Below are 27,617 nucleotides of genomic sequence, written 5' to 3'. Positions count from 1 at the left end.
GGAATCTAGGTCCCGGCGAATGCATAAGATCTTATGCTGGAAGTGCTCAGCAAACTCATTACAGTGGGCCACCGATGTATCTGCCATGTCCTGTGGACCTGGATGGAGTAGCCCTCGGACGACTCTAAAAAGCTCTGCTGGGCGGGAGAGAGATGACTTAATAGTGGCGGCGAAATGTTGTTTCTTCGCCGCCCTCACCGCTCCTACATACAGCTTGGTAGAAGCACAAACCAGCGCATAATTGCATTCGTCGGGAGTTCGTCTCCAACTCCGCTCAAGCCGTCTCCTATCTTGCTTCATCGCTCTTAGCTCTGGAGTATACCAAGGAGCTGTATGAGCTCTACAAAGGAGAGGGCGCGCAGGAGTGATCGTGTCTACTGCCCGGGTCATCTCTGCATTCCACAGATTAGCCAGGGCTTCGACAGGAGCGCCAGTCCTATCAGCCAGAAAATCCCCCAGAGCCCTTTGAAAACCTTCAGGATTCATTAGTCTCCAGGGGAGGACCATTTTAATAGGTCCCCCACCCTTGCAGAGGGAGAAGGCCACTGAAAGTCTAAACTTCAGCAAGCAGTGATCTGTCCATGACAAAGGGAGAGATGTAAGATTCCCCACATCCAGATTACTATCCCCATGTCCAGTAGCAAAAATAAGGTCGAGAGTATGCCCCAATGTATGTGTTGGGCCACTAACATGTTGAGACAGCCCCATGGTTGTCATGGTGTCCATGAAGTCCTGAGCTGCCCCAGACAAAGTAGCCTTGGCATGGATGTTGACATCCCTCAGTACTAATAGTCTGGGGGATCTCCACAATACCTCCGAGACCACTTCCGTCAGCTCAGTTAGGGAAGCCATTGGGCAGCAAGGTGGGCGGTACACCAAAAGGATTCCCAGTCTGTCCCTCTGGCCCAACACAAGGTGCAAACACTCCAGACCAGTAATTGCATGGACATGGTGCTTGGTGAGTGAGATGGAACTCTTATAGACCACAGCAACCCCGCCTCCCCGACCCTCAGATCTACCATGATGCTGGACCAAATACCCCGGTGGGCAGAGCTGGGAGAGACTAACTCCTCCCTGCTCGCCCACCCAGGTCTCGGTTATGCATAACAGATCGGCTGCCTCGTCCATAATCAAATCATGGACGAGGGAGGTTTTATTTTGTACCGATCTGGCATTAAGAAGCAGCAACTGGAGATCTGAGGATTGGCTGAGAGGACAACCAAATGTACACTTTCACAGCTCTGCACACATCCAAAGAGTGTCAAGCCTTCTCAGCTGGGTGGGAGGGAGATGGACAGAAGGAAGGTAGTACAAGTTCTTGCTGATAATGTAAGGTAGAAAGGACTTTAGGGCAGAAGACAGGATTAGTGCACAAAATGACCCTATCCTTTTGGAAAACACACCAGTGCTTATTTACTTATTTACTGATAGACCATTCATCTCCACAACCCATCTGGCCAAAGTAACTGGCACCAGAAACAGCACCTTGAAGGATAGTAGACATAGAGGGACAGGCTTAAGTGGATTGAACAGTGGTTTCTGAAGCACCGTCAGTACTTTGTGAAGATTCCAGGACAGAAAATGGTGCTAGGTAGATGGTGAAGATATGGACGCTCCACACAGAAAGTTCCTCAAAAAAGGATGTGAACCTAAAGGCTTATCTTGAGATTTTGACAGGATGGCCGAGAGAGTGTTAGGACATAGACCCATCACCAATCCATCTTGAAGAAAAGATAACATTTTCTTAAGAGCCACTTTCTTAGCTGTGCAATGTCATTCCTGGCACCATGTACTCTGGTATAATCTTAAGGTAGAAGGCCTTCTGGAAGCCAGCATGGTATCTATCACAGAAACCAGCAAGCCTGCTTTCATGAGTCATTTCCAATCAATTTCCATGTATGAAACTTCGCCCACGCTGGGTCTGGATGGAACAAGTGACCCTAAGACAACAGGTCTGCCCTGCATGGCAGAGGCCATGAAGGAGACGCTGCCAGACTGATTATCTCCAAAAACTAAGGGCTGCATGTCCAGTATGGAACTATGAGTATTACTGTTGCTGTCTCCTCCCAAACTCGATACAGCACCTTGGACATGAGAGGGATCAGTGGGAACGCACAGAGTTCCTTGAAGCCACCAAGTTGTCAGAGCATCCATCACCTCTGCCCCTGTGTCCACATAATGGAAGAAAAACCTGCATACCTGATAATTCAGGGACAAAGCAAAGAGATCAACACGAACTTTTCAGAAGACCCTTTAAATCTCCCTGAATACTTCGCGAAGCTGCCATTCTCCTTGCCAGATCCATTCTCGGCCTAACCAGTCCGCCTGAGTGTTATCTTCTTCCTTCAAGCGCTCCGCCATTAGAGAATCCAGTTGACACTCTGTCCAACTCATCAAAAGAACCACCTTGTCTTGCAGGGGTAGAAATCTTGTTCCCCCTTGCTGATTCAAGTGGGCTTTGGCTATGATGTTGATGGCCCTCACCAGCACCAAGCCCAGATGCCTCAGCATGGCAAGATGTTGTAGAGCCAGGCGGATCGCACGCAGCTCCAGCGGGCTGATAGGCAGGAGTGACTCTGATGCTGACCAGTTGCTTTGACCCATTCTGCCATTGCACGGGGGGCCCCCGCCGGGCAGACTGGTGTCTGTTGTGACCAGTTCTCAGCGGATCTCTGAATGGTACCTTTTTGTAGATTCACAGCCTGCATCCATCAGTGGAGAGACTCACAAACCTGAGATGACATTGATACTTAAAAGATGTGGCTTGGCTGCTATCTGTCTCCGGAATGGCAACACGGTCCACTTCAGGGGTCAAGAATGGTGTCTTGCCCATGGAGTTACCTGAATTGCAGAGATCATGAGCCCCAGGATCATTGCCAGTTTCATCAGGTCCACTGAAAAAGATGCTGTGATGGATTGTACTGTCTTCATGATGTTGGATACTCCTTCGGGATATAGAGCCACCATACCCATGCCTGTATTTATTATGGCTCCCAGGCGAAGAATACGGTGTCAAGGATGAAGATGACTCTTTCTTTGGTTGATAAGAAAACCATGGTCTTTGATGCATGCCAGAGTGGAATAAAGTCCTCCCATGCCTTCTCCAGAAACGGTGAGCAAATCAGAAGATTATCTAGATAAGGGTAGGTGTGAATCCCTTGTCGTCTGGGGTATGCTACCAGGGTGACCACAATCTTGGTGAACACCCTGGGGGCATATGCCAGGCCAAAGGACATTGCCCTGTACTGGTAGTACTGATCACTCACTGCAAACCTGAAATAACGACAGTGGGCTTGGAGTACCAGAACATGTAGGTAAGCCTCCTTGAGGTCTATCGGTGAGAGGAGATCTCCCTGCCTGAGAAGTTCCTTGATGGACATCAGGGTCTCCATCCTGAACCTGTGGTACTTTATGAACTGATTGAGATGTTTTAAATCCAATATTGCCCAGGGGGAGTCATCCTTCTTGGCTACTGTAAAGAAGATGGAATAGATACCCAAGCAGTGCTCCCCTGGTGGCACTAGCTCGTTTGCCTCAATGTCCAGGAGATGGTGAATAGCCTCCTTAACTCTGACTCTCTTGACCAGATTTGTTGGAAAAGGAGATGAGGTGAAGCAGTGAGGTGGTGATGCAGTGAGTTCTAGTCCAAGACCCTGTCTTACAGTCTGTCTGAAGTGATGTTGCTCCATTTTTCTGAAAAAATCTGCAGACATCCACCCACGGGGGGAAGGGCTTCATCAGAATTGGTGTTTGTTCCCTTGTGTCTGTGGACTGGACCCTGGCTTCCCCAAGAATTGTTGCTTCTGGCTACAGAGAGTGAAACTCTGCCTGCCCCAAGGGCAAAAGGTCCAAACATCTCTGCCTCTACCTGGCTGTCAAAAGGAATGAAAGGACTGGAAGGATTGATTGGTTGAGTATGGCTGATAAACTTTTCAAAAACTGCACTTGTCTTCTTTTTTAAGAAAGGCATGGCCTTCTTTTTATCCCTCAACTCTATTAAAACCTTCTCCGAGACTGCATCCCTGAATAACTTGCCTCCTGTGTATGGCTCTGAAGCTAGGTTAGAACATGCTGTGGGGTCTGCATCCCAGTGACAAAGCCACAAGGTTCTTTAGGCAAATAGGCCAGCAGCCAAAGCTCTAGCCAAAAGCTGGACTGCATCCATTGAAGCATCTGCCATAAAGGCCACCGCCTGTGAAATTTTCAGTAGGGATTTTTGAACCCGGGCAGGATCCTGCTCAGAACTGTGGAACAGCTCTTCCAATCACAGCATAGTAGCTCATGCAAACACTGAAGCTTTTGTTCCATCACATCTTTGAGCTGTGCATCTGAATCTTTAGGATTTAGGGAGTAGCTTACCAAACTTTGCACTGGGGCAACAATGAGTGGGAGCTTCAATTGGTCCATAAGTGATTTATCCAAAAGATAATATTTGCAATGGGTACAGACTTTTCATATTGTAATGGTGTGTCAAACTCTGCTTCAATGGCCTTTGGAAGCAAAGCAACTTGAGCACTCGAGACTTAGGTTTGGGGTACGGACACGTAGAAGCCACTCTAGAGGAGGAGGAATCCTGTGAAGGAGCCTCGTCTGTAGTGTTCAAGTTATTTATTTATTATTTATTTTATTTATTGCACTTGTATACCGCCACATAGCCGAAGCTCTCTGGGCGGTTTACAGCAATCAAAAACATTACAACAAATATACAATTTAAAACACAAATTTAAAATTTAAAACAATATAAAAACAATTTGAAACACATGCTAAAATGCCTAGGAGAAGTTGAGAGCCTCCATGGTCTTACAGAGCAATGGTAAAAAATGATGGTCCTGAGACACTCGATTGGAAGAAACCTCTTCCAACTCAGGCTCCCCACTCCACTCTTTTTCATCTAGTACAATTAAATCTGTACCTGCTGCCTCTGAACCTTCAGTAGATGGTAGCTGATGAACCCTGCCTCTGGATACTGCATGAGGGTCCAGTGAGGCATGCCTATGGATCCTCCAAACCTGCTGAGGAGGGTGCATATTCTGGGCCAGAGGATTTGGGGGCTGAGCAGACTGAGGCAGCTGAGCCCCTTGAAGTTGTGCCCAAGGGCTGAATGATGACATTAGGGCTAGGTGTAGCAGCCATCAAAGGTTGCAAGCTAGCAGTTAAGTCTTTAGACAGGTCTGCTAACAAAATATATTTCAGCCGTGGTAGCATGTCTGCAGCTACATAGGAAGGGGATGAGTCTGCAGACTTTCTGCGGAAGTGTGCTGCTGAGCCCTTCCCATCGAGAGGGATGCTTGAGAGGATGTTGGGAGATGGCTAGACAGCATAGTGGCTGAGTCCCCACATCCACAAAAGGTATCAGGAGAAGACCTAGTAGAGAAGACTGCTGCTAAATCCTTTCTGTGTTGGTCTCCTGCATCCCTCAATAATTGCTCCTTATCTCTCACAGCCCTGCTCAAGGCGCCCTCAGAGGCAAGCTGCTGTGTAGAGTTTCTCACCAAAACAGTTTCTCCCCCCCTTCTGCTCTACGCCCTCCATATTGATCGGGCTGACTTGCTGTAGTAAAGGGCTGAAGAACTGGCATAAGAGCTGCTAATGACCTTGCTGGGGAATCTCTTCCTATGACCAATGAGACCACCAAAGCACCCTCTGGCCTGTTGGACGAGGGGTTGGCAGTAGCCACTTGCATCCCCGCTGCGCTTGTAGAAGCGGCCTAAGAGGCAGTAAGTTGCAGTAATGGCAGCAGTGGCTGGGCCTTCCTTACTAGCATAGCTGACTTTTCCTTGGATTTCCGCAAAGGGGGGTGGGTGATTGTGCCGCAGCATGGCTGGCTGGCTTGTGGAGTAGCGGTCAGGCAGCTAAGAGCTTGCTCTGCCAGTTTGTCAGCTGTGATGTGCTTTGCTGGTTCACTGGCTGTTTGAGGGGAGTTGGGAGGGGATGATTGTTGCGGGGAGAGGACCAAGCGTGATCTAGCACAGGAAGGCAATAAAGTAAGCAGTAACAAAGGTGGTTGTTGTTGTTTTTTGTTTAGTTAGTATTGAAAACAGACAGCACACACAAATCCAAAATAAATTCACAGAATACCAGCCTGAAAGAAGGGCAGAATCACAGAAATGAACAGAGAGCGCGAATAATTTGATCACACGCAGTGAAGGCAGAATAGAAAACTGGTTTCCTGAGGCTAACAGGAAGCTAGAAGAAGTAAGAAAATCAAACAGTGCTATTTTGCCACAAGGTGGAGCTCAAAACCCACCTGAGATCATCTTTCATGCACAGGATAGTATGTTAAGCTGCTCTCCTATGGGCAACTACCACTTGGTTGTTTTGGGTAAAAGGTTACGTACCGATAATCCCAACGACAAGTTCATCCGTGGTATCATCCCAGCCAACTAGAAGAGAATAGTCAATTATGAGGTGGCTGGAAAGAAAATGAGAATCGCTGTGGATGGAAGCCTTCAGCACAGCCTTGGAGTGAGAACGGATGTATAACGGGTTGTCCCGCACAAGCTTCAAGAGGTTTTCATCCAGCAGAACAACATCACAGCTCTCTTTCCCTGTGTCAGTTTTCACATGTCTGTTCCTCAAGGAGCCTTTCAGGTCAAAAACCTAGTAGCAAAAGAGACAACATGTTATGATAAACCATGATCAATGGTTCATCATGAATATGGAGATGGCTCCCACTTTGCTTCTTCCCTAGCGTGAGGAGCATCAAACCATGATCCCTTGCTTAGTGCTAGGTCTCAACAAGACAACATGGTTTGGTAATATGTAACAAGGGTATGAGTAAAAGTCTGGTCAGAATAAAATTAAAAGGTGCATCCTTAGTTAAAAAGCGAGTTTTATTACCCTTTTGCAACATCGGAGTCCTTTTCACAGATCATGTACTGTACTAAAATGGCCACAGAACTGAATCAGCTGAGCAGGCCCTATAGTCCTGGATGTTAAGGCCACTGGGGAATACATATATCCTGGATTTTCATCCTTTAACCCAAAAATGTAACTGAACTAAGAGAATTCTTAAGTGCTACTAGATGACTTCATTAGTTTCAAGCATACAGTAGCAGTGGCCCTAATCTGGGTTTTTCTGTTGATCAGATTATCAAATCCTCTGAAAATGATGACCACCTTACTTGGAGCTCCCCTTTTCCACCCTGAGTAGTATAGGTGACTGGGGTGTCCGCATTCCAGATGATTCAAAAACTTGACCAAAACCTCATTGCATACGCAGGGTACTTATATTAGCCAGATCAATGCTAACAGCATGATTTTTTGCCCCGGGAAGAACGGGTGGGTAGTCTTCCCTGCAAAAGAAAGCATGTGCAGGATTTTTGATCAGATGATCTGCATGTTGTAGCACTACAGAAGGGGAGTATGGGCAACAACAGTAATAACTAGGAAAAGATTAAAAGTTAGTGTGATTAGAGCAAAAAATAGTTATGTTTATTGTTATTCAAGTTTTATGCACTTTGTGACTTCCTAGTACTCTAGTTTTGCTAAAACAGGATGACATAAGAAATAGTGATACTTGGTTTGAGGACTCCTTAGCATGCCAATCCTTAAAATGGCCATTATGGGGAGAAGATCATGAGCAGAGACTTTACAGTAGCTGTCTAAGGAATTCTCTTCCTAGAGATGTATGTATGGTCTTGTCCAGTAAATATCTTTAATTGGAACGTGAACACTTTTTCTTTTCACTCAGCATTTTATCAACTTTCTATACAATATGCCAATAAGTATGTTAGCTGCTGCTGTTTTTGTGTTAATCTATTTTAAATACTGTTTATTATATGGCTTCCTAACTTTTGTAAGTTATCTTGTGAGGGGTTTTTTACCCTGGAAGTGAAGTATAAATGGTTTAAATAAAACACTCAGGAATTAAAGTCATTGCAAGTTTAAGTTCTTTAAAAATAGAATATGATTTTTTTTAATGTACCTGTTGGTTCCACAGACTGAAGTTTAATGGAATAAGAACAGGCACTTCCAATGAAGTGTAGAATCTTAGCTAATACTAGCAACAGATTGTTACAATATCCCCAGGGTCAGAAGAACTTTTCAAATTAAGGGGAGAAAATTGTTTGCTTGGGGGGGCAAATATATCATCTCCTACTACTGTCATTTTAAGCTGTACACACTTTCATGAAACAAAGACTTTTTTATGTTCATGTCTGATGTCAATGGTGTGCCACATTAAAAAGAAGGCATGTTTGGTCACAAACCAAATGAGTGGTGTAAAACAGCCTTTTCCAAACTTTGGGTCCCCAGATGTTGCTGGACTACTTTCCCATCATTCCTGACCATTTGCCATGCTGGCTGGGGCTGATGGGAGTTGTAGCCTAACAACATCTGGGAACCCAAAGGTTGGGAAAGGCAGCTGTAAAACACTTGCTGGAGGGAGGCTAACAAAGTCCATACAGGGGGCAAATAACATAGGCAAATTCTCAACAGCTCCAAGTGGAACAAGTTGGTATTACTGACTCTCCTAACGCAAACGTTGAGACAGTTCAATACAGGGACAAGCTTGCCATTTTTGCAGATAAGCCTTTTACTCACCTGAGCCATCTTTCTGCCATAGAAGAGGTTTTCCATGACCAGTAGATCAAGCTTCTTCTCTGTGTTGTTCTGAGAGTTCTTATATCCAATCCGATAAACTCCAAGAATCTTGGCCAAAGCTGTTGGCTTCTGAGATAAACAGAGTTGATTTGTTCAATAACAAGCTACTCAAGTTTCAACTCTTAAACAGAATACACCCAAATATATATAGCAGGCGGCAGGATAGTCTGCAGGAAGATAATACTGTCTATTTCTCTAGACCAGTCTTCCCCAACCTTGAGCCCCTACATGTTGTTGGACTCCGTCATCCCCAGGTTCCATGGCCAATGGTTAGGAATGATGGGAGTTGTAGTCCAATAATAGCCAAAGCCAGGAGACAAGTGTCAAGATTAAAGCCAAGACAGAACACTTTGTAAATCTTACCTTTTGCTGAACTGCATTAGTAATGTATGTGAAGTAGTGTGGGGCAAAGTCTAGAAAAGACTGGACCTCTAGGCGGGGCATTTGTTTCAAGATGAATCTGTCATCTAGACGAGAACATGTGTTAATATGCTGCATATTTTTAAAAGAAAGAAATATTTGTTTGCAAAATGATCCGGCCATTTCATGCATCACCATATAAAAATTGAGTCACAGGTGGAAACTAAGGCTGCTTTCACGCATAGGGCTTATTGCGTCAGTTTTGCGTATTAAAATAGTGCTTCTGTCCCAATTTCTAAAATGCATTTCACACTGCAATACCTGTTGTGTTAAGGAACTGTGGCTTTTTTCTGCTGATATAACAGCTTTTCACGCAAATGTCTTTCATACTGCTGCAATCAACATTTTTACATCCCTCGCCTGTTATACACATGCTCACTGTAGTTGCCCCAAAATTCACCGCACGTATTAGTGACACAGGGATGTGTGTGGTAAAAGGATGAAGGGAATGCTGCTACCCGCACCCATGCCACAATACTGGTACAATTTTAATCAAGCAAAAAACCCTGATGCACACCTAAAGGATGGGAAGGCATTGCATGCTAGGATGCCTGTCACTTCAGCAGCTGCAGCTAGCACAAAATTCTCACAATCTACTGGGTACCCAAGCTTGCAAACAGATTATTTCTGGAATCATTTATCATAAAAATTAGCATGGCGCAGAGTGGTAAGCAGTGGTAACGCAGCCGAAGCTCTGCTCACAGCCGGAGTTCGATTCCAACAGAAGGAGGAAGTCGAATCTCCAGTAAAAGGGGTCGAGGTCCACTCAGCCTTCCATCCATCCGTGGTCGGTAAAATGAGTACCCGGCCTATGCTGGGGGGTAAAGAAAGCCCGGGGAAGGAACTGGCAATTCCACCCCATGTATACGGTCTGCCTAGTAAACGTTGCAAGACGTCACCCTAAGAGTCGGAAACGACTCGCACTACAAGTGTGGGGACACCTTTTACCTTTTTAAACTCCCACTATATTCTACTAGATTTCTGGAACTAGCTTTTACATCATGTTAAAGATCAAATAAAATGCATAAATTACCAGGTAAGAAACTGTCAGAATAATAGAATAAAGAGCAGGGTGAGAGCAGCCTAATAGTTCTGATTCAAGTTTCAGCTCTTAAGTATTTAATAATTAGGACATTAGCAGAGAGCTGGTTTAAAATGGGCTCAACTTGCACAATTCATTCATGTAGAATAAAAGAGAAGAACCAATATTGAAGGGAAATGTCAGAAGTCAATCAGTTACCTTCAGTTACATAAAAAGCAGCCCCTGATTTGCCTCCTCGTGCCTGCCAGGGCAGTGAGTGAGACAGGGAACGGATAAAATCTTCTTCACTGCTTCCAAGTATCACTTCACGCATTTTATGGAACTCTCCCGCATAGTAAATCCGGCAGTAGAACTTGGCATTAGCATCAGAGAATTCTGCAGAGAAACATGGAAGACCCATTTTCTAGAAGAGAAACTCACCCATAATTGAAGTCCCCTTCTTTTCAAAATTCTTATATTCTGTCATCCTCATCTTGCTAACTCTGACTGGTGGGAGATTCTCCTACATATGTCTGCAAACCATACTCTAGAAAATCCCCTGACCCTCTGCAATCCACTTACTTATTTTTTAATTTATATTCCGCCCTTCCTCCCAGTAGGAGCTCAGGGCAGTAGCAGGATCTTTGATCCAAGCCACTATATTCCATCACAACTCTCAGGCCTATGCAGAATACACTTTTTGTAGTGCCACAACCTTAGAACTGCCTCCTATTAACATTTTTTGAGACTGCAGCAAAAACATTTTACTGAGGCTGTCTTTAAGCGGTTGGGGTTAAAGAAACTATTGAATGAATGAATGAATCTTTATTTTTACCCCGCCCTTTTTCCAAAACTGGAACTCAGGGCGGCTTACAAATAAAAACTATTTGGCAGTATAAATGTGTAAAATCATAAATGTTTAAGTGCAGAAGCTTGCTCTGAGATTTCATGATAATGCAGCATAAGTGCAGTACATATCCCTGCAGATACCTGTTCAGATCTCCCAATGCAATGTGTATGTGCATCTTAAAAAGTTGGGTTATACAAGCATTTAATCTGCTGCCATATGGAAAGTCAGACTGACTGACAGATCTTTCACTTGAATACTGGATAGCTCCAGCTGGCTCAAGGATGCAATAGCAAGTCCTGAGCAAAGTCTGTTGCTAAAGTGTGTTTACAATATACTTCAGTCTTCTGATTCTAAGAGGGCAAATGATTTTATAGCATTGATGCAATGGGCAAAGGACATTTTGCAAAGCAATGCTTATTTTGCAAGAGAAAGATATGATCGACCTCATGTCCAAGTAATGTAGTTAGAAATAACCACTCAGATATTTGTGGAACTCACTTCCATGATATACAATGAAAGATCAGGGTGTGATCTGTAGTTCTGATTAATAAGGGACTTTATAGAGGACAATTCACTCTGCTGCTGGATTCCCCAAGCAATTCAGGCTCCAAAACAGATTCCTACTTACGAAGTTCAATGTGTGGATTTCCTAGCTGTTTCTTCTGTGCATCACCTCCATCTGCTTCATCTAAAATAGTAAAGAGAAAATTGGACCAGGGATATAACCTTTCCGAGCGTATAAAGAATGCTCCCAGTTATTGCTGCAGGTGAACAGAGGACCTATTTTTCTCCAACAAAAAGACACACTGACTATTTTTCAAGCATTAAACTGAAAACTGTTGCTAGATGCAACAAGAGGTCAAAAGAGGAAAAATGTGAAGACACATCAAGGGATGAAGTCAATTAGATCATCAGTATTACTCTGCCACACATGCAAACAGCATTAATTAATAAAAAATAAGAGTCCCAGGCTATACAGTCCTTCCTTCTTCAGGGGCATACACTGCTAAATGCAGCAATACAAAGAAAAGATTCTGAGTTCTAAAAGGTTAGAGTGGAGCTTTCAGAAAGAGTTAGAGGTGACTGATAACTCCAAGTTAAGGATCTGAAGTGGGATGAATGGGAAAGGCCCATTGACATCCAGAATAGACTGTACTGGATTAGCTGGACCAATGATCTGATGATATATATTTTAGATGGCAGCTGGGCTGAAGTGCAGGCTGCCAGGTGCTTTGCCTTCTTCCCTTCTTTTCCACAATGCCTTTGGGCGCCACATGGACCCAGAGGTATTCTTCTTCGGAAAGTAAGATGAAGGGGGAGAAAAGGAAAGGGAATCCAACTCTCTATCTATATATAAAAATGTAAGCCATCATGCCATAATGACATCACAGTATGACGGAGGGGGCAGGCCGAGCCAGCAAGCTACACGACAGCCACATAGCAGCCATGGCCAAAACAGGATGCCAGGTGATAGGCTGAGTCTTGGAGCAGGCCAGCCAGCAGATTTGGCACCCGGTGGGGGGGGAGAGAGAGGAGGGGAGCTTCAGTGCCCTGTACGGGAGGAGAAGGGGGGAGCTTGGCACCCCACAGCCCCTAGCAACATATATTTATGCATGTCTTACAGAAGCTTTTGTTTATAGGTGTTAATCTTCTGAAGTTGTAAGCATTTCCTAAATGAGAAGATGCCCACAAAAGTGGTGGTAGGAAGAGGACTTCCGGGAAGGGTTGCTTCCACTGTGCCTGCCTTTGAGACGAGCTCTCGTCTCAGAAGAAGCTTTTTCAGTTTTAAAATCAGTCAGAACTTTTTTTTGACTGGTAAAGACTTTCTCCCGGGAAGGGAGAAACGTAGAGATTAACCACAGAAGCTTGTGTATGTTGGGGGGACTTATGAAAGAAGGTTCAGCCAGCAGCACCGGACGGACTTTCAAACAAGCTCTAACTGATTAAGCGAGATGTTTATCTTTTCTTTAAAGAAAAACGGATTAACAGGCAAGCACCCCTCTTTCTATTTTTATCATCTGGCTTAAATTGTTACAGCAAAAAGAGATTTGTCAATGAATCAGCTATAAAGAATCCCTGGGTGAGTTATAACTCTTCTCTTTCATTCACGAAATTAAGGAGGAAAGAAATCGAAATAGCTTATCTTTGTTTTTATTGCAAAAAGCTGGCCTGGAATTGTGCATTTTAAAGATACAAACGGATGAGGGATTTCTATTCCGAAGAGAAAAAAATAAATAAATCTGATTTATGAATTTTTGAGTATTATATGTCTGGGACTATTTTATTTCATTTTGACGAATCTGCTTGTTCTCAATGCCACTAACTGTTTTGATGCTGTGAACTAAATTTGTTTTGCATTCCTGAACATATAAGAGATAAGGCAGGCTGTGCTGTCTACACTGTGATGTCATCAAGCTTGGAATACTAACCCCTTTGTTGCTGGAATAAGAAGTGGTTTTTTTCTTCTTCGTGGTTTTAAGAATGGCAATCAAGAAAGTGGCTGAGATCCTGGAAGTAAATATGTTTCAGAAAATAATGGATGAGATTGAGATAACGAAACAAACCCTGAGACAGGGCAGACAGGAGATGAAAATTGAATTTGGCAAAATAAAGCAGGAGCTTAAAGAAATAGGGGATTTTGTGAGAGGGGAGGTTGATGAGATCAGAGATACAACTGGACAAGCATCAGAAGATGAAAAAAGAAAAATTAAAGGGAAGATGCAAGCCCTGGAGATTGGAACAAATGTGGAACTGGAAAAAGATTTGGAGTTTATGAATATGGAGATAAAGTTTACTGTTTGGAATTCAGCGTTGTCCTTGAAGAAATTAATGAAGATATCAGAGATAAAGTTATCAATGTCTTGGATAAACTTCTGGGCTGGAATGATGTGATGGAGCTTGACATAGAAAAAATCTATAGAATTAATTACAGATATGTGACAATGAAAAAACTCTCAAGAGATGTGCCAGTGCATTTCGTAAAAAAGAAGAACAGAGATATGATTTTACAACAATATTTCAGCAACACATTCAGAATTGATGGCACGGAATTATTTGTGATGAAGGAAATTCCCATCAGACTCTTATTATATGACTATGGCTATGACAGCAAGTTATGGGACACTGATAATGGAAGAATGGTTACTGAAATTACTGGACCTAACAGGATTATTATGGGTGCAAGGATGGAAGATGGAATTAACACTGATAATGGAAGAATGGCTATTGAAATTATTGGACCTAATAGATTTGATGAGATGGATTAATTGATATGCTTATTTGGAGAAAAATCGATATATTTCTCAAGGAGTTGAAACCTCTCTTTGACTTTTTGTGGAAAGAATAAAGTGATGTTTATGAGATTTGATGATTAATTAAGATAACTACAGGAGGAAAGTAATTTTGTAATATAATTTAAGAGACAGGTTTGTTATATATAGTAGACCTATAACTGATCTGCGACAAATCGGAAGTCAACATTTTATTTTATTAATTTGTATTTTTGTTTTGTTTTGTTTTGTTTTTGAAAATTTGAATAATAAAAATTAATGATAAAAAAAAAGTGGTGGTAGGAAGAGAGATTTAAAAACTTTGTACCTTGAGCCTCCACTCCTTGGTTCTCTGCCCCTTCTTTGCCCATCTGGCCAACCTGATAGTAGGCACTGTCTGCTCCACGCAAAGTCTCCTTTTTCTGAGAAGAGAGATCAGGGCTCTTTCCTCCCGTACCACGGAAGAAGGACAGAACTCCATATGGCTTTTTTGCTGCAACCAAAGCAAGAACAAAATCTTTGGCATGCTCACTCCTCGTTAGTTCCATCACTAAGCCGAATGGATTCCAGCCTAAGTCCATCAAAGGCTCCCAGTTCTTCTACACTGTTGCAAAAGACTACAGCTATTTTGGGGTTCTATCCCATTCTGTCTAATAACTTTGGTGGGGCAGAGGGTATTAGGAGAAAGCAGGGACCCCTGAAGTGACTGCGTGGAAGGGGAGTTGGAAAATTTACCCATATGGTTAAGCTAAGAATCCATTCTGCAGTGAACAGGGAACCAGGCAATTTCCTAGATTCTTAAAGGAACCTCCCCTCCAAAATTCCATCTTACAGCATTTACGAATCTTCTGTTCTTTCAAATAAAAATTTATTTAAGAATTGCACTTGAAGTCAGCAGCTATGTCTCTTTTAATAGCTGCTGAAATCTGTACACTAATTCATTATGACGTGTGTTTTTTTTAAAAAAATACTTGGACACAGCTAGCAACGGATGGGTTTTCACATCAGTATTACAGTTTCTGAACAATGCAAGGTTGGTACAGAACAATACAAAAAGTTAGGCAAGCGTGAGCTAGTATATACTGGGATTTGATTCTCACTATTTGGGGTTTTTTTTGCTTAAATTAAATGCCATTATGTCCTGAAGCCACAAGCTACAGAAAAATAAGCAGCACCACAGACTATTTAAATTCTTACGCTGCTCTGCCTCTGCCACTTGGTTTGACTGCCCCGCATTCGTCTCAGGGAGCCGAACTGGACTGCTGTTCTTGGCTCTGGTCTCAGCCAGACTGCTGGGGGGAGGGGGGAAGGAAAGAATACAGCATTTAGAATATATCTGATATAAATACAGCTACACTGCCATCATTTGTAAGAAGGAACAGCACACCTTTACCAGCAGCTTCCACAGCCATGGCGAAACTTTCTACAGACCAGTACTTCTCAACCTTTTTTTTAACTCACACACCCTTTTTAAGCTAACATAAAAATCTCATGGCCCCCTTCAAAGGCAGCTCCAATAATAATTCTGAACTACGGCACACCCATGATGATGTGCAAATCATGTAATAAGCTGTGCACAATCTTTTCAACTTCCAAATATAACTTTTCATACTTTTATATTGTACATATTTTTTGGAAACACTTGCGCCACTCCTGAAGATGTTCATAACCCCCCAGGTGAGGCATGCTTCCCTGGTTGAGAAACACTGCTATAGAATATATAAAGAGCCCTGCTGGATTAGACCAACATCTCATCAAATCCCACATTTCCTCCCCTTCAAAGCCAACAAAGAGAAAAAAAGTTCCTTTGTTTGCTCCCTGGACAAGCTGTATTCAGAGGTATCATCCGTCTAAAATTGGAGATTTAGCTCATAAATAGCCACTGATAGATATATAAATAGGCGTTCAGGATTTAATATCAAGCTTCATGCCATACAGCCTGGACACTAAAACTATACTTAATTGATCAACAGAACACTGGAATTAGCAAATAATATCCTGCTTTACATATTACAATATCATGGTAAAGAAAAGTATTAAGAATCTAGACTCTAAGATGCAATCTTTAAGAGTACTCATTCTGAACCCAAGCCCTTGGAAGTACATCATCTACTGGCAGAAGATGTAAAGAAAGGTTGTTGTCAAGACACCTATTTATGATGAAGCTGAATTTCCTGGTGCCCTGTAATACTGACCAAAACCTGAAGTTGCTAGTAATTCTCAAGGGTGTAAGAAGACTTCAGCACTACTTCAATACACTACTATAGATAACTGTCACCTGTTGGTTTGAAGTCCCTCTTCAGCATTGCTCTTCAGAGACACTTTGGATAATTCATCTAAGGCATTTCTGTACTCCTTACAACTGAAGAGTAAAGCAAAATAAGATGTTTTATACCAGTTGCCCAACACAGTTCAAAGTGTGAGACAGACAGGACTTAAATCTAGTTCTGGCTGAGGAGGCAAACCTATGTCTGGGCTGTAACGTTTCAGATTGTGATGGCTCACATGATGGAATGCTCCTCCATGCAAAACAAAGCCTCAAAATGAAAAAAAATGGCATGCCTAAATTAGAAGGCTAAATTAGAATATTTTTGACATGCTAGTTTTCAGTGTGGGAGTAATTTATTTGGTGCAGCAGGAAAACATGGAGGATCATGTGAGCCTCCACCTGAAAAGCATAAGAAGAGCCTTGACTTCCGGGAAGGGTGACTTCGCTTGTGCCTGCTTTTGGGACGGGCTCCCGCCTCAAAAGAAGCTTATTCAGATATAAATCAGTCAGAACATTTTTTTTTTTTTTTGACTGATGAAATTTCTCCCGGGCAGGGAGAAACGTAGAGATCAACCTCAAAGCCTGTTTTTGTTGGGAGGACTGGATTTCATTAATTTATGAGATAAGGTCCAGCCAACAATGCCAGACGGACTTCCTAACAAGCTCTATCTGCTTAAGCGATACGTTTATCTTTTCTTTAAAGAGAGAACGGACTAACAGGCAAGCACCCTTCTTTCTATTATTTTTTTTACTTGGTTTAAATTGTTGCAGCAAAAGGAGATTTGTCAGATTGATCGGCTTTGGACAACTTCTGGGTGAGATATAGCTCTTCTCTGTTATTCACGAAATTAACAGCTTATCTCTGTTTCTGTCGCAAAAAGCTGTCCTGGAAGTGCATTCTAAAGATAATAAACAGAAGAGGGATTTCTATTCCTGATTTCTATTCCGAGGAATATTATATTGTCTGGGACTATTATTCTCTTTTTGGTCTATTTTATTTTGACGAATCTGCTTCTTCACAACGCCACTAACTGTTTTGATGCTGGGAACTAAATTTGTTTTGCATTCTTGAACATAGAGAGATAAGGCAGGTTGCTCTGTTTATACTGTGATGTCATCAAGCCTGGAATATTAACCCAATTGTTGCTGAAATAAGAAGTGGTTCTTCTTTATTTTTGTTTTGCTTTGTTTTCGTGGTTTTAAAAATGGCAATCAAGAAAGTGGCTGAGAATCTGGAAGTAATTATGTTTCAGAAAATAATGGATGAGATTGAGATAACGAAACAAACCCTGCGACAGGGTAGTAAGGAGCTGAAAATTGAACTGAGCAAAATGACGCAGGAGCTTAAAGAAATACGGGATCCTGTGAGAGAGGAGAATGAGATCAGAGATGAGAAAAGAAAAAATAAAGGGAAGATACAAGCCCTGGAGATTGGAACAAATGTGGAATTGGAAAAAGATCTGGAGTTTATGGATTTTAGAAATAAAATCTACTGTTTGGAATTTAATGTTATCTCTGAAGAAATTAATGAAGATATTAGAGATAAAGTTATCAATGGCTTGGATAATCTTCTGGACTGGAATGATGTGATGGAGCTTGATATAGAGAAAATCTATGGAATTAACTGCAGCCATGTGACAATGGAAAAACTCTTAAGAGATGAGCCAGTGCATTTTGTAAAAAAGAAGAACACAGATATGACTTTACAACAGTATTTCAGCAACTTATTCAGAATGGATGGCAAGAAAATATTTGGGATAGAGGAAATTCCCATCAGACTCTTATTATATGACTATGGCTACAACAGCAAGATTATTATGGAATACTGATAATGGAAGATTGGACACTGAAATTACTGGACTTAACAGGACTATTGAAGATGGAAGATGGAATTAATAGGGATAATGGAATAATGGCTATTGAAATTATTGGACCTAACAGATTCTGATGAGATGGATTAATCGAAATGTTTATTTGGACTATGGTTATGACAATAAGATTATTATAATTATTAACGAGATGGATTAATTGACATGTTTATTTGGAGAAAAATTGATAGATATATTTCTTAAAGAATTGAAACCTCTCTTTGACTTTTTGTGGAAAGAATAAAGTAATGTTTATGAGATTTGATGATTAATTAAGATAACTACTGGAGGAAAGTGATTTTATAATATGATTTAAGAGACAGGATTGTTATATATTGTAGACCTATAACTGATTTGATATGTGACAAATGGGAAGTCAACATTTTATTTTTTTTTGTTTAATCATTTTTGTTTTGTTTTGTTTTTGGTCTTTGAATGTTTTATGATTTTGTTTTCTATGTTTTATGAAAATTTGAATAAAAATTATTGTAAAAAAAAAAAAAAAAGCATAAGAAGAGCCTGCTTATCCAAGCCATCATCCTGTTCTTACGGTCTCCATGCCTATGGGAAGTCCGCAAGCAGGACTTGAACGTAACAGCACTCTCCAGAGACCAGATACTAGCTTAGTGCAGCTCAGGAGATCAAAAGTCTAGAGAAGAAAAGAAGGAGCAAAAGACTATCCACAAAACAATGCAGAAGTGGCATATAAAAAAAAACCTTTGGAAGGCACAAAATCCAATTTGGAAGGGGAGTTTTATTTAAGTTCAAATACATCTGCTTTTAAATCATCCCTTTCAAGGATAGTTCAGGATGAAGAACAAGTGCTTTGTCTATTTTCTGGATAGTGAATTTCAAAGCAGTGGAGGCTGGTCCATTAGGGCAAATGGGGCACTGCCCCACCCACCTCAGTCTACTCTCAGCCAGCCCTACTTGCCTGCCTTCTTATTTACAACTGCCCATCAGCTTCTTCTCCTTAGTCTCAGTGTTGCCCTTGTAGAACTCAGCCAGAAGGAAGATGGGGACAAAACTGGAATTAGTTGGTTCTGCCTATCATTGCCTCTGGCTCCACCTACTGTTGGGCTCCTTGCCTTCCGACCCACCAGCCACTACTATTTCAAAGTGTAAAGAAATTTGTTTTAGAACATCCAAGAACCTTTTCAACTGATTCAGACACAATTAAGAGGCTTCCATTAGTGCTGTGATGGTGAGGATCTCACTGGATGTAACAAAGCAATGTGTAGCAATAGTAGCATAAATGTTATTGGTTTTATTAAGTTATTTGGTGCTTTCTATTGCTAAGGTTTTATTGCTGCTTTTTAGTGCTCTGCTACTTTTTGTTTTATTTGTTTGCTATTATCTGCCTTGAGTACTCCAGTGGAATCGATGAGTAAAAATGTTTGTAATAAATAATAAAACTAACCTGTGTTACCCCGGTAATGCACAGTGAAAGAAATGCATGACTTCAAGTCTTCACAATTCAGTATTTTCACATCCCTATTCCATTGGCTGCCCTTTCATGGGGTGGTGGCAGGGACAAGAAGGTTCTGAATACAATGTCATGCTGTGTGTTTCTTTTACCAGGCATCACTGAGGGGCACATGGAGGACTATGCTTGGTCAGGAACAGGCACCGTTTCTCCTGTATTATTTACCATTGTCCTCGGGCCCCATTCACATTTAGCACCAATAGTGTGGGTCCTTCCCCACCTAATCAGCACCCTGGTCATAAGGACTATTTTCTTGGAAGGAACCAAAACAACAACAGGCCCCACCCATATAGTTTTTGTATTCAAATACTCATTACTACACCATGAAATCTTGACATTGGGAAATGGTTCCCACATTTAAGATTAAACTGGGGCCCAACTTCCTGCCAAATCATTCTGTGCAGAGTTGGAAACAAAAGATTTTCTCAAAAGAGACTTGGCAGAACAAGTACTGCACTTATTTTACATACGAAATTCTCCATTAATTATCCAATTAAGAACACTTTAGAGAATCAAGGCTTCATTTACAAAAAGGACACATTTATACAGATTATACCAATCTAGCTAAAACACTTTACTAGGGCTGTGCATAGCCCCCAGAGCTTGGAAAAGTTACTTTTTTGAACTACAACTCCCATCAGCCCCAGCCAGCATGGCCACTGGATTGGGCTGATGGGAGTTGTAGTTCAAAAAAGTAACTTTTCCAAGCTCTGATAGCCCCCCCCCCAAATGGCTCCAATCTGGGGAAGGCATCAGGTCAACACCGCCCCCAACTCAGAGCCACTCCTGAATAAGTTTGGGGGTGGGGCTCATGTTTAATTAGGGTAAAAAACCACCCTATTAAACACACCCTGAGAGCAGGGCTGTGCGGGGTAGTGTTTTGCAAAACACTACCCTGCACAATCACCCCCTCCTCTCATCAGCTGATGAGTACAAGTAATGATCCTATGGGGCGATGCTCAGGCAGGAAGGAGAGCCATGGCTGCCTCTTCTTCCTGCCTGATGCCCTACCCCAAGACAGCTGTGGGTCACTCTGGGTCATCCAATCTGACCTGTAGCGATTTGTGGCTATCTGAACCCAACTCAGCCAAGGCCCGAAAACATCTGAACGGGCTTGGGACTTAGCTGAATCTGATATACAGCCCAACACTGCACACCTAAGATGTTGTGGGTATTTTAATGGTATAGTGAATGTTAAGATAGATATCTTGATAAACATAGCTAAAGCATGGTACAGAATGGATTGAAGAAGTTAGGAAATATCTGATAAGTACTCAGCAGGCTGCACAAAATACTTTATTTCCACCTAGTACTTACAGTATTTGTGGACAATCACACACAGCATTTTAGATTTTTAGCGTGCCTTATCAAGAAGGCTCAAGGGTGTTTTTTTTTTTACACACACGCTACCCTAATCCATGTACATTAGAAAGCCTACTATATGAAACATGCTAAATCCCCTTGGCACAAAGCCAATCACCAGAAGGTCAATAAGTGTTCATGAAAAATGCTCTGGGTTAGCTAAGTGTCCAAGGGAAAAGTTCCATTAACCTCGCTTCCTGATACACTACCCTTTTATTGAATGGGCCCTTGTACAATCAAGGTGGGTGCTCTTAGTAAAGCATAAAAAGGAAGTAGTATAATTCTCCAAGATATGATACATCTTAGCAATATTCCTAACTGCAGATAAAAAGCTATAAAAGAGGAAGCATTTCATTTCCTAAACATGGAGGTAAAGAAAAATAAAAACCATAAACCAATACAGCAAACCAATATACCTGAGAGCAAAGGCTATGATGGAGCTTGGTTCCTTTTCACAGACGGCAATAGGAACACGTTCATGCTCATACATTAAGTAATGCTTGTCAGGCTCACTGCATTAAGAACACAACAGATTAAGCTGTAGCGTAATGTTTGTTCAAGATCAAGCAATCCTCCATTAATAGATCTCCCAGCCAACAGAGACAGCCTATAAACAAGCTTTCGTTTGCTCAGGCTTTTGGAACATAACTGTTCCAATTACCATTGTCTGTTACATTATATATATTTTATTGATGCCACAGATGGATGTGTATTTTAATTATTATTTTTTATGTCGACTGTATTATACGGGTGTTGTTAACTACGCTTGGCTCCTACAGGAGAAAAAAATAAAGTAGTAATAATAAATATATACATATATATTTATATGGTAAACTAGGCAAATCTCACAAATTAGTCACATGGAAGACGAATTTTATGTTAGTCTAGCCCATTGGCTGGAGTATATGGATAAGGATCCAAAGTTGTTGTTTTCTTCTTTCACTCACAGCTTGCTGTCGATACCTAGCTGAAGGTTAAAGTTCCAGACTGGTGCGTTCCCTTTCCCAGAGGAAGGATGCAGAAAATGTACCATTGGTATCACCTGAAGGGTGATTTTCTCAGGTAGTCCGACAACATGTGGGATATAGCGCCATCTAGCGTCTGAATGCAAGAATGGATCGAAGTCAAGACCTGGGGCATCGAGCCCCTCCCACTCCATTTCATTTGTGACAAGACCAAAGTGAGATATATCTGAAAAGACACCAAAGGCCAACGGGCCTACCAGCAAGAAAACATTGTCCCAAATAATAACCCAAAGTTGACAAGCATTTGAACAGTTCCAAAATGGTCTTGACTTGGCTAAATAGTTTAAACAGTATAACTTTGAAGAGTGATAATTTGCAAAGAACCAAAAACCCAAATAGCCTCCAACAGGGAGGGCCATGATGTCGGACTACCTGAGAAAATCACCCTTCAGGTGATACCAATTGTACATTCTCCTAAGGTAGTCAGACATCATGTGGGATGTACCAAAGCAGCCCCTAATAGGGAGGGACCGCCCCCTGGCTACTTGTCAGAAATAACCTGTTGTAACAGACGCCTCCCGAAGGAGACATCACCAGAAGCGTAACGGTCTATCTTATAATGTCTTATGAAAGAATTTGGGGCAGACCATACAGCCGCTCTGCAAATCTCTGCCAGAGGGGCGTTGGTTGCGAAAGCAGCCGTAGTGGCTGCTGATCTAGTTGAGTGCGCCTTTATATTACGAGACACTGGCAGCTGAAGAGACTCATAGGCCAATGCAATGCAGGCACGCAACCAACAAGGTAACGTAGAACTAGCCACCTTTTCCCCCAGAGTACGAGGATGAAAGGATACAAACAGTGAATCCATTGACCGTAGGTCTTGAGGGCCCTCCAGACATCTAGCGAGTGCCAGGCCTTCTCCAGTGGATGGACAGGATTCAGACAGAACGAGGGAAGAACAATGTCCTGGTTACGGTGGAATGCTGAATCGACCTTGGGACGGAAGGAGGGATCCAAACACAATACCACTGAGTCCTTATGGAAAATACAGAGATGGCGGGCCGAGGACAGTGCCCCCAACTCTGAGACTCTTCTAGCCGAGGTGATCGCCACAAGGAACAGGACTTTGAAGGACAAAAGTCGTAATGGCATAGATCGAAGGGGCTCAAAAGGAGGATGCTGCAGGGCTTGCAGGACCTTTGATAAACTCCACAAAGGAAAATGGTGACAAACTGCCGGCGAGAGTAGGGCGGCTCCCCTCAAAAAACGTTTGACAAGTGGGTGTGAGCCCATAGAAACACTAGGAGATGTGACAGAGAGGATAGAGGATATGGTGGCGGCGTGGCGACGCAAGGTGTTAGGTTTAAGCCCCATCTTCAGACCTCTATTTAGAAATTGCAGCATCTGTTGAACATTAGCCTGAGATGGTTGGATGTTCTGAGAGTCACACCAGTTAGAGAAGGCAAGCCAAGTGCTCTGGTAGATAGGAGAGGTTGACTTTTCTAGACGAGAGGATTGTGTCCACAACCTCCTGAGAAAGTCCTGAACGAATCAAATGTCCCCGTTCAAACGTCACGCTGTCAGATTAAGCCATGTGGGGTCCGGATGCCATATCGGACCCTGAGAGAGGAGATCTGGCCTGAGTGGCAACCTCCAAGAGTCCATCACTGAAAGGGAGAGTAGATCGGAGAACCACGGTCGGCGAGGCCAGTATGGGGCTATCAGGATCAGACAGGCCCTTTCGCGTCGTAGTTTCCTCAAGGTCCTACTCAGTAGTGGTATCGGGGGAAAAGCATATAGGAGGCCTGCTGGCCACTGTGTCAACAGTGCATCTACCAATTCCGCATTGGTGTCCAGATACCTGGAGAAGTAGCGAGGCAACTGGTAATTGTGACTGGAGGCAAACAGGTCTACTGAGAGGATGCCGAACCATTGTTGGAAAAGACTGAACACCATGGGGTGAAGCTGCCATTCTCCCAGGGTCACCTGTTGTCTGCTTAGCCAGTCAGCTGTAATGTTCAAAATACCGCTGAGATGTTCTGCCCTCAGTGACTTCAAATGTATCTCAGCCCGGTCGAAGAGTTGAGACGCTTCCGTCTGGAGAAGCTGTGACCTGGTTCCCCCTTGCCTGTTCAGATGAGATTTCACACAGGTATTGTCCGTGAGAATCAGAACATGGTGCAGAAGGAATATAGGCTGAAAATGTCGAAGGGCCAGATGGGCTGCTCTCAGTTTCAGCCAGTTGATATTCTGACTCGCTTCTGTGGTGGACCAGATGCCCTGCACAAACAGGGAATTGCAGTGGGGCCCCCATCCGGACAGACTGGCATCTGTTGTTATTACAGTTCTGTCTGGTTCTCAGGACGGGGTTCCCTCTCTGAAATTGTCGACTGTCGTGCACCAATGGAAAGAAGCACGGAGAGACGGATGCAGGTAGATTGTCCGGTGGTTGGACGTGGCAATGTCCTGTTGGAAAAGGAGTAAAGCCCACTGTAAGGGTCGAGTGTGGGGTCGAGCCCATAGTACGATGTAATGGAAGCCAAGAAGTCCCCTTCGTGTAGAGCCTCTATAATTGACGCCAGGGACTCCATCTTGAACTGTCGATATTTCACGAAGCGGTTGACAAATTTGAGGTCTAACACCGCCCTCCATGACAGATCTCGCTTGGGAACTGCAAATAGGAGAGAGTAAACCCCTTGCACTCTCTCCTCCAGTGGTACAGGTTCTACTGCAGCTATGTCGAGAAGATGAGTTATGGCTTCCCGCATGATCCGGCACCTGTCTCGAACTCTGGGTAGGAGGGAGGGAATGAACCTGTCTGGGGGGGGGCATCCAAAATTCCAGTTCATAACCGTGAAGGAAGAGATCTCTGACCCAAGCGACCCGTGTCAGACGCAACCAGTGACTTGCAAACAGTAGCAATCTGCCCCCTACAGGGAAAGCGTCAGTATTGTCTGCGCTGATGAGCTCCCCTGCCATATGCTGAAGTTGAGGCTCCTTGACTTCCCCGGTTCTGGATTCTGCCTTGGAAGCATTGTCCGTTCCAGGTTCCCTTGGAGGAGTGGAAATCAGAAGATCGAAAATCGCAGGCCATGCTCCTCGAAAGGGCTGAAAGGAATGATATGGGGTGAAACGTCTAAACGTCCTACGATCCTCTCTCTTGGAAGTGGCCAATACTGGTCTTCGGCTGTCTTTAGGGTCTACTAAGTCTGCCTTGAGGGCTTCGTCTCCGAAGAGTAAAGACCCAGAGAAAGGTGCCCTTGACAAGCTGCCCTTGGCCATAGAGTCAGTGCCCCAGTGCCTGAGCCAATGGGTATGCCGAGCTACCACCTGTGAGGCTAGGGCTCACGCTCCCAGCTGGGTGGCATCTAATATGGCATCAGCCACGAAAGCTGCAGTCTTATGTAACTTTACCAGGCCCTTTCGGAGCTTGACAGGGTCTGGGTTGGGATCATCCAAGAGTTCGTCCAGCCACATCATAGATGCTCTTGAAAAGATGGAAGCTGCAGCAGATGCCTGAATAGTGAAGGGGTAGCCTCATGGTTTTTACACAAAGCGTAGTCCATGCAACGTTCAAAGGGATCCTTCAGTTGTGAGTTCCCTTGTTTAGGCAGGAGGGATCTTGAAGTCAAACTAGAGACCGGCTCGTTGATGCCCGGGACATTCAGGCGATTCATGAAGTCCGGGGCCAATACATAGAGTCTTTTAGCCATAACAGAAAAGCAGCGTGCCTGCAGCAGGTGGTCCAATTCCTCCTTGGTCAGTTTGCCGACGGGGTCCAGCACAGGAAGGTAGTGATCCATTGATCTGGGTGATTTGAGGACTTTGGCCCCTTTGATTGGGGGGGTGTCAGATTCAGGCTGTGGAGCCTGGAGTCCTAACGTGCCCAGAACTCTATGAGCAAGGGGAAGAAAGTCTGCCGTATCAAATAGGCGATATGATGTGTCCTCCTCGAGCTCTGCCTCATCGCTCCACTCATCTCACTCGGCCTGAAGGGAATACGCTGGATCCTCCAAACTAGGGATCTCATCTCCAATCCTGCCTCTAACAACATCAAATGGGTTAGGTGAGGGAGGAGGCACCACATCAGTACAGCCACACGGAGCTGGAGCACAGGAAAGCCGTTGCTCACTGTGCTGGAGTAATGGAGCTGTTTGGGCTCTCGACTGCTCTTGTGATAAGAAGCTTAGCATATCCTTTAACTGCAAAAGGAACTCAGGAGACAACTGCAGTCCAAGTAAAGAGGCTTGTTGAGGCACAGTAGGTGAGTGCCCTTGCTGAGGTATAGCTCCAGGGGGCGTGCCGGACTGGTGTGGCAAAATGGATTGGGATGGGTAGACCACGGGCTGGTCAGGGAAATCCTCGAAGTCATCCCCAGATGATCCAGCTGGGGAATGAAAGAGGGCTGTCAAGCTTTTCTTGGTTAGCAGCCTCAGAATGCGGAACAGAAATGTAACGTGCTCACTTGCTGGCACTGTGGCTAGACAGGTGTTTGGTCTTAAGCCTTGGCCTTGGCGTGAAGTCTGGGCTGTTTTTGTTTATCAGACTTGTGCTGTGAGAGCTTGCAGGGTTGCTTTGCCCCAGACAACTGTGCCTCTGGGTGCTGATCTGCCATTGTACACCCCCAGAGATGCAGCTGCAGTATGTATATCACCAACACACACATAGAGGTGAGGGGTGTGGTGTGGCGTGGTATTTTAGTACACACCCACAGGTGGGGGAGGATGTACAGTCCCAAATGCACAGCGCAGCAGTGATGTGGCCACTTCAACTTCTGTACGCGCCCACAGATGTGGGAGAATGTACAGTCCCAATATGCAACTGCTATGCAGATAAGTCCCAATGCCAACAGCACCAACTGTCAGGAAGGGTTGAGAGACCGTTGCAGCGATGACCCGTGCAGGATTTCTCTATAAATTATATTTAAATTCAAAAAGCTTACAGAGCCTGCTAAATAGCTACACAGGCAATGCAATCAGAGGAGAACAGAAAAGGCAGGAAAAGGGAGTAAAACAAACTGGTGCCCGCAAAGAGGGCGGGAAAAATCAAACAAAATGGCGGCCGGGAAGAAGGAGCAATGGCGGGTAGGCAAAGGTCTTCAAACGGTCGGAATGGACCAGTAACGGCCACGGAGGGAGCCAGATAAACAGGTAGCAAGGGCAAGCTCCAAGAGGTGCCTGTAAAAATAAGCGCCGCCGCAAAACAGACTAAGCCAGCAGTAGGAGCTAGAAACAGGAAAGGGAGCCGCAGCTGCAGGCTCCCAGAGAGGTTGCTAAGCCTGCAAGCGTCACCCAAGCCTGGATGAAACAAAAGCAGAGGTAAATTTACAGAGGGGGAGCTGCAGCTGCGTACCCCCTGCTAAGGCTCGTCTCAGGCCAAACACCTGAACTAAAAAAGGGGAAAGAAACGGCAGCCGCCGGAGTCCCAGAATGGGCTGAGGAGAGGGGAATAAACTGAAAGTGAAGCCACAGCTGTGGCTTCCGACAAAACGGCTGAAGGAAAA

At 43.7% G+C, this 27,617-nt stretch overlaps 1 protein-coding gene across 7 annotated transcripts in view; it reads right to left on the bottom strand.

Moving 5' to 3' along the window:
• The window catches only part of PIKFYVE (phosphoinositide kinase, FYVE-type zinc finger containing), a 139,079-nt gene that overhangs the window by 8,906 nt on the left and 102,556 nt on the right, over window positions 1-27,617 (bottom strand). For 5 of the 7 annotated variants that reach the window (XM_061607829.1, XM_061607828.1, XM_061607827.1 and 2 more), the window contains 9 exons: window positions 21,566-21,661; window positions 16,443-16,526; window positions 15,362-15,456; window positions 14,493-14,657; window positions 11,524-11,583; window positions 10,265-10,441; window positions 8,968-9,071; window positions 8,545-8,673; window positions 6,339-6,600 (listed from right to left, as the gene is read on the bottom strand). In XM_061607829.1, the coding sequence (XP_061463813.1) occupies window positions 6,339-6,600; window positions 8,545-8,673; window positions 8,968-9,071; window positions 10,265-10,441; window positions 11,524-11,583; window positions 14,493-14,657; window positions 15,362-15,456; window positions 16,443-16,526; window positions 21,566-21,661 (1,172 nt within the window). The remainder of the gene's footprint in view (window positions 1-6,338; window positions 6,601-8,544; window positions 8,674-8,967; window positions 9,072-10,264; window positions 10,442-11,523; window positions 11,584-14,492; window positions 14,658-15,361; window positions 15,457-16,442; window positions 16,527-21,565; window positions 21,662-27,617) is intronic. The other 2 variants (XM_061607830.1, XM_061607832.1) reach the window with 1 other exon arrangement.

The sequence above is a fragment of the Rhineura floridana genome, chromosome 2 (genome assembly GCF_030035675.1).
Source record: "Rhineura floridana isolate rRhiFlo1 chromosome 2, rRhiFlo1.hap2, whole genome shotgun sequence".
NCBI classification, from domain to species: Eukaryota; Metazoa; Chordata; class Lepidosauria; order Squamata; family Rhineuridae; genus Rhineura; species Rhineura floridana.
Note: the sequence above shows the minus strand (reverse complement) of the source record. Positions and strands in the feature narration are given on the sequence as shown.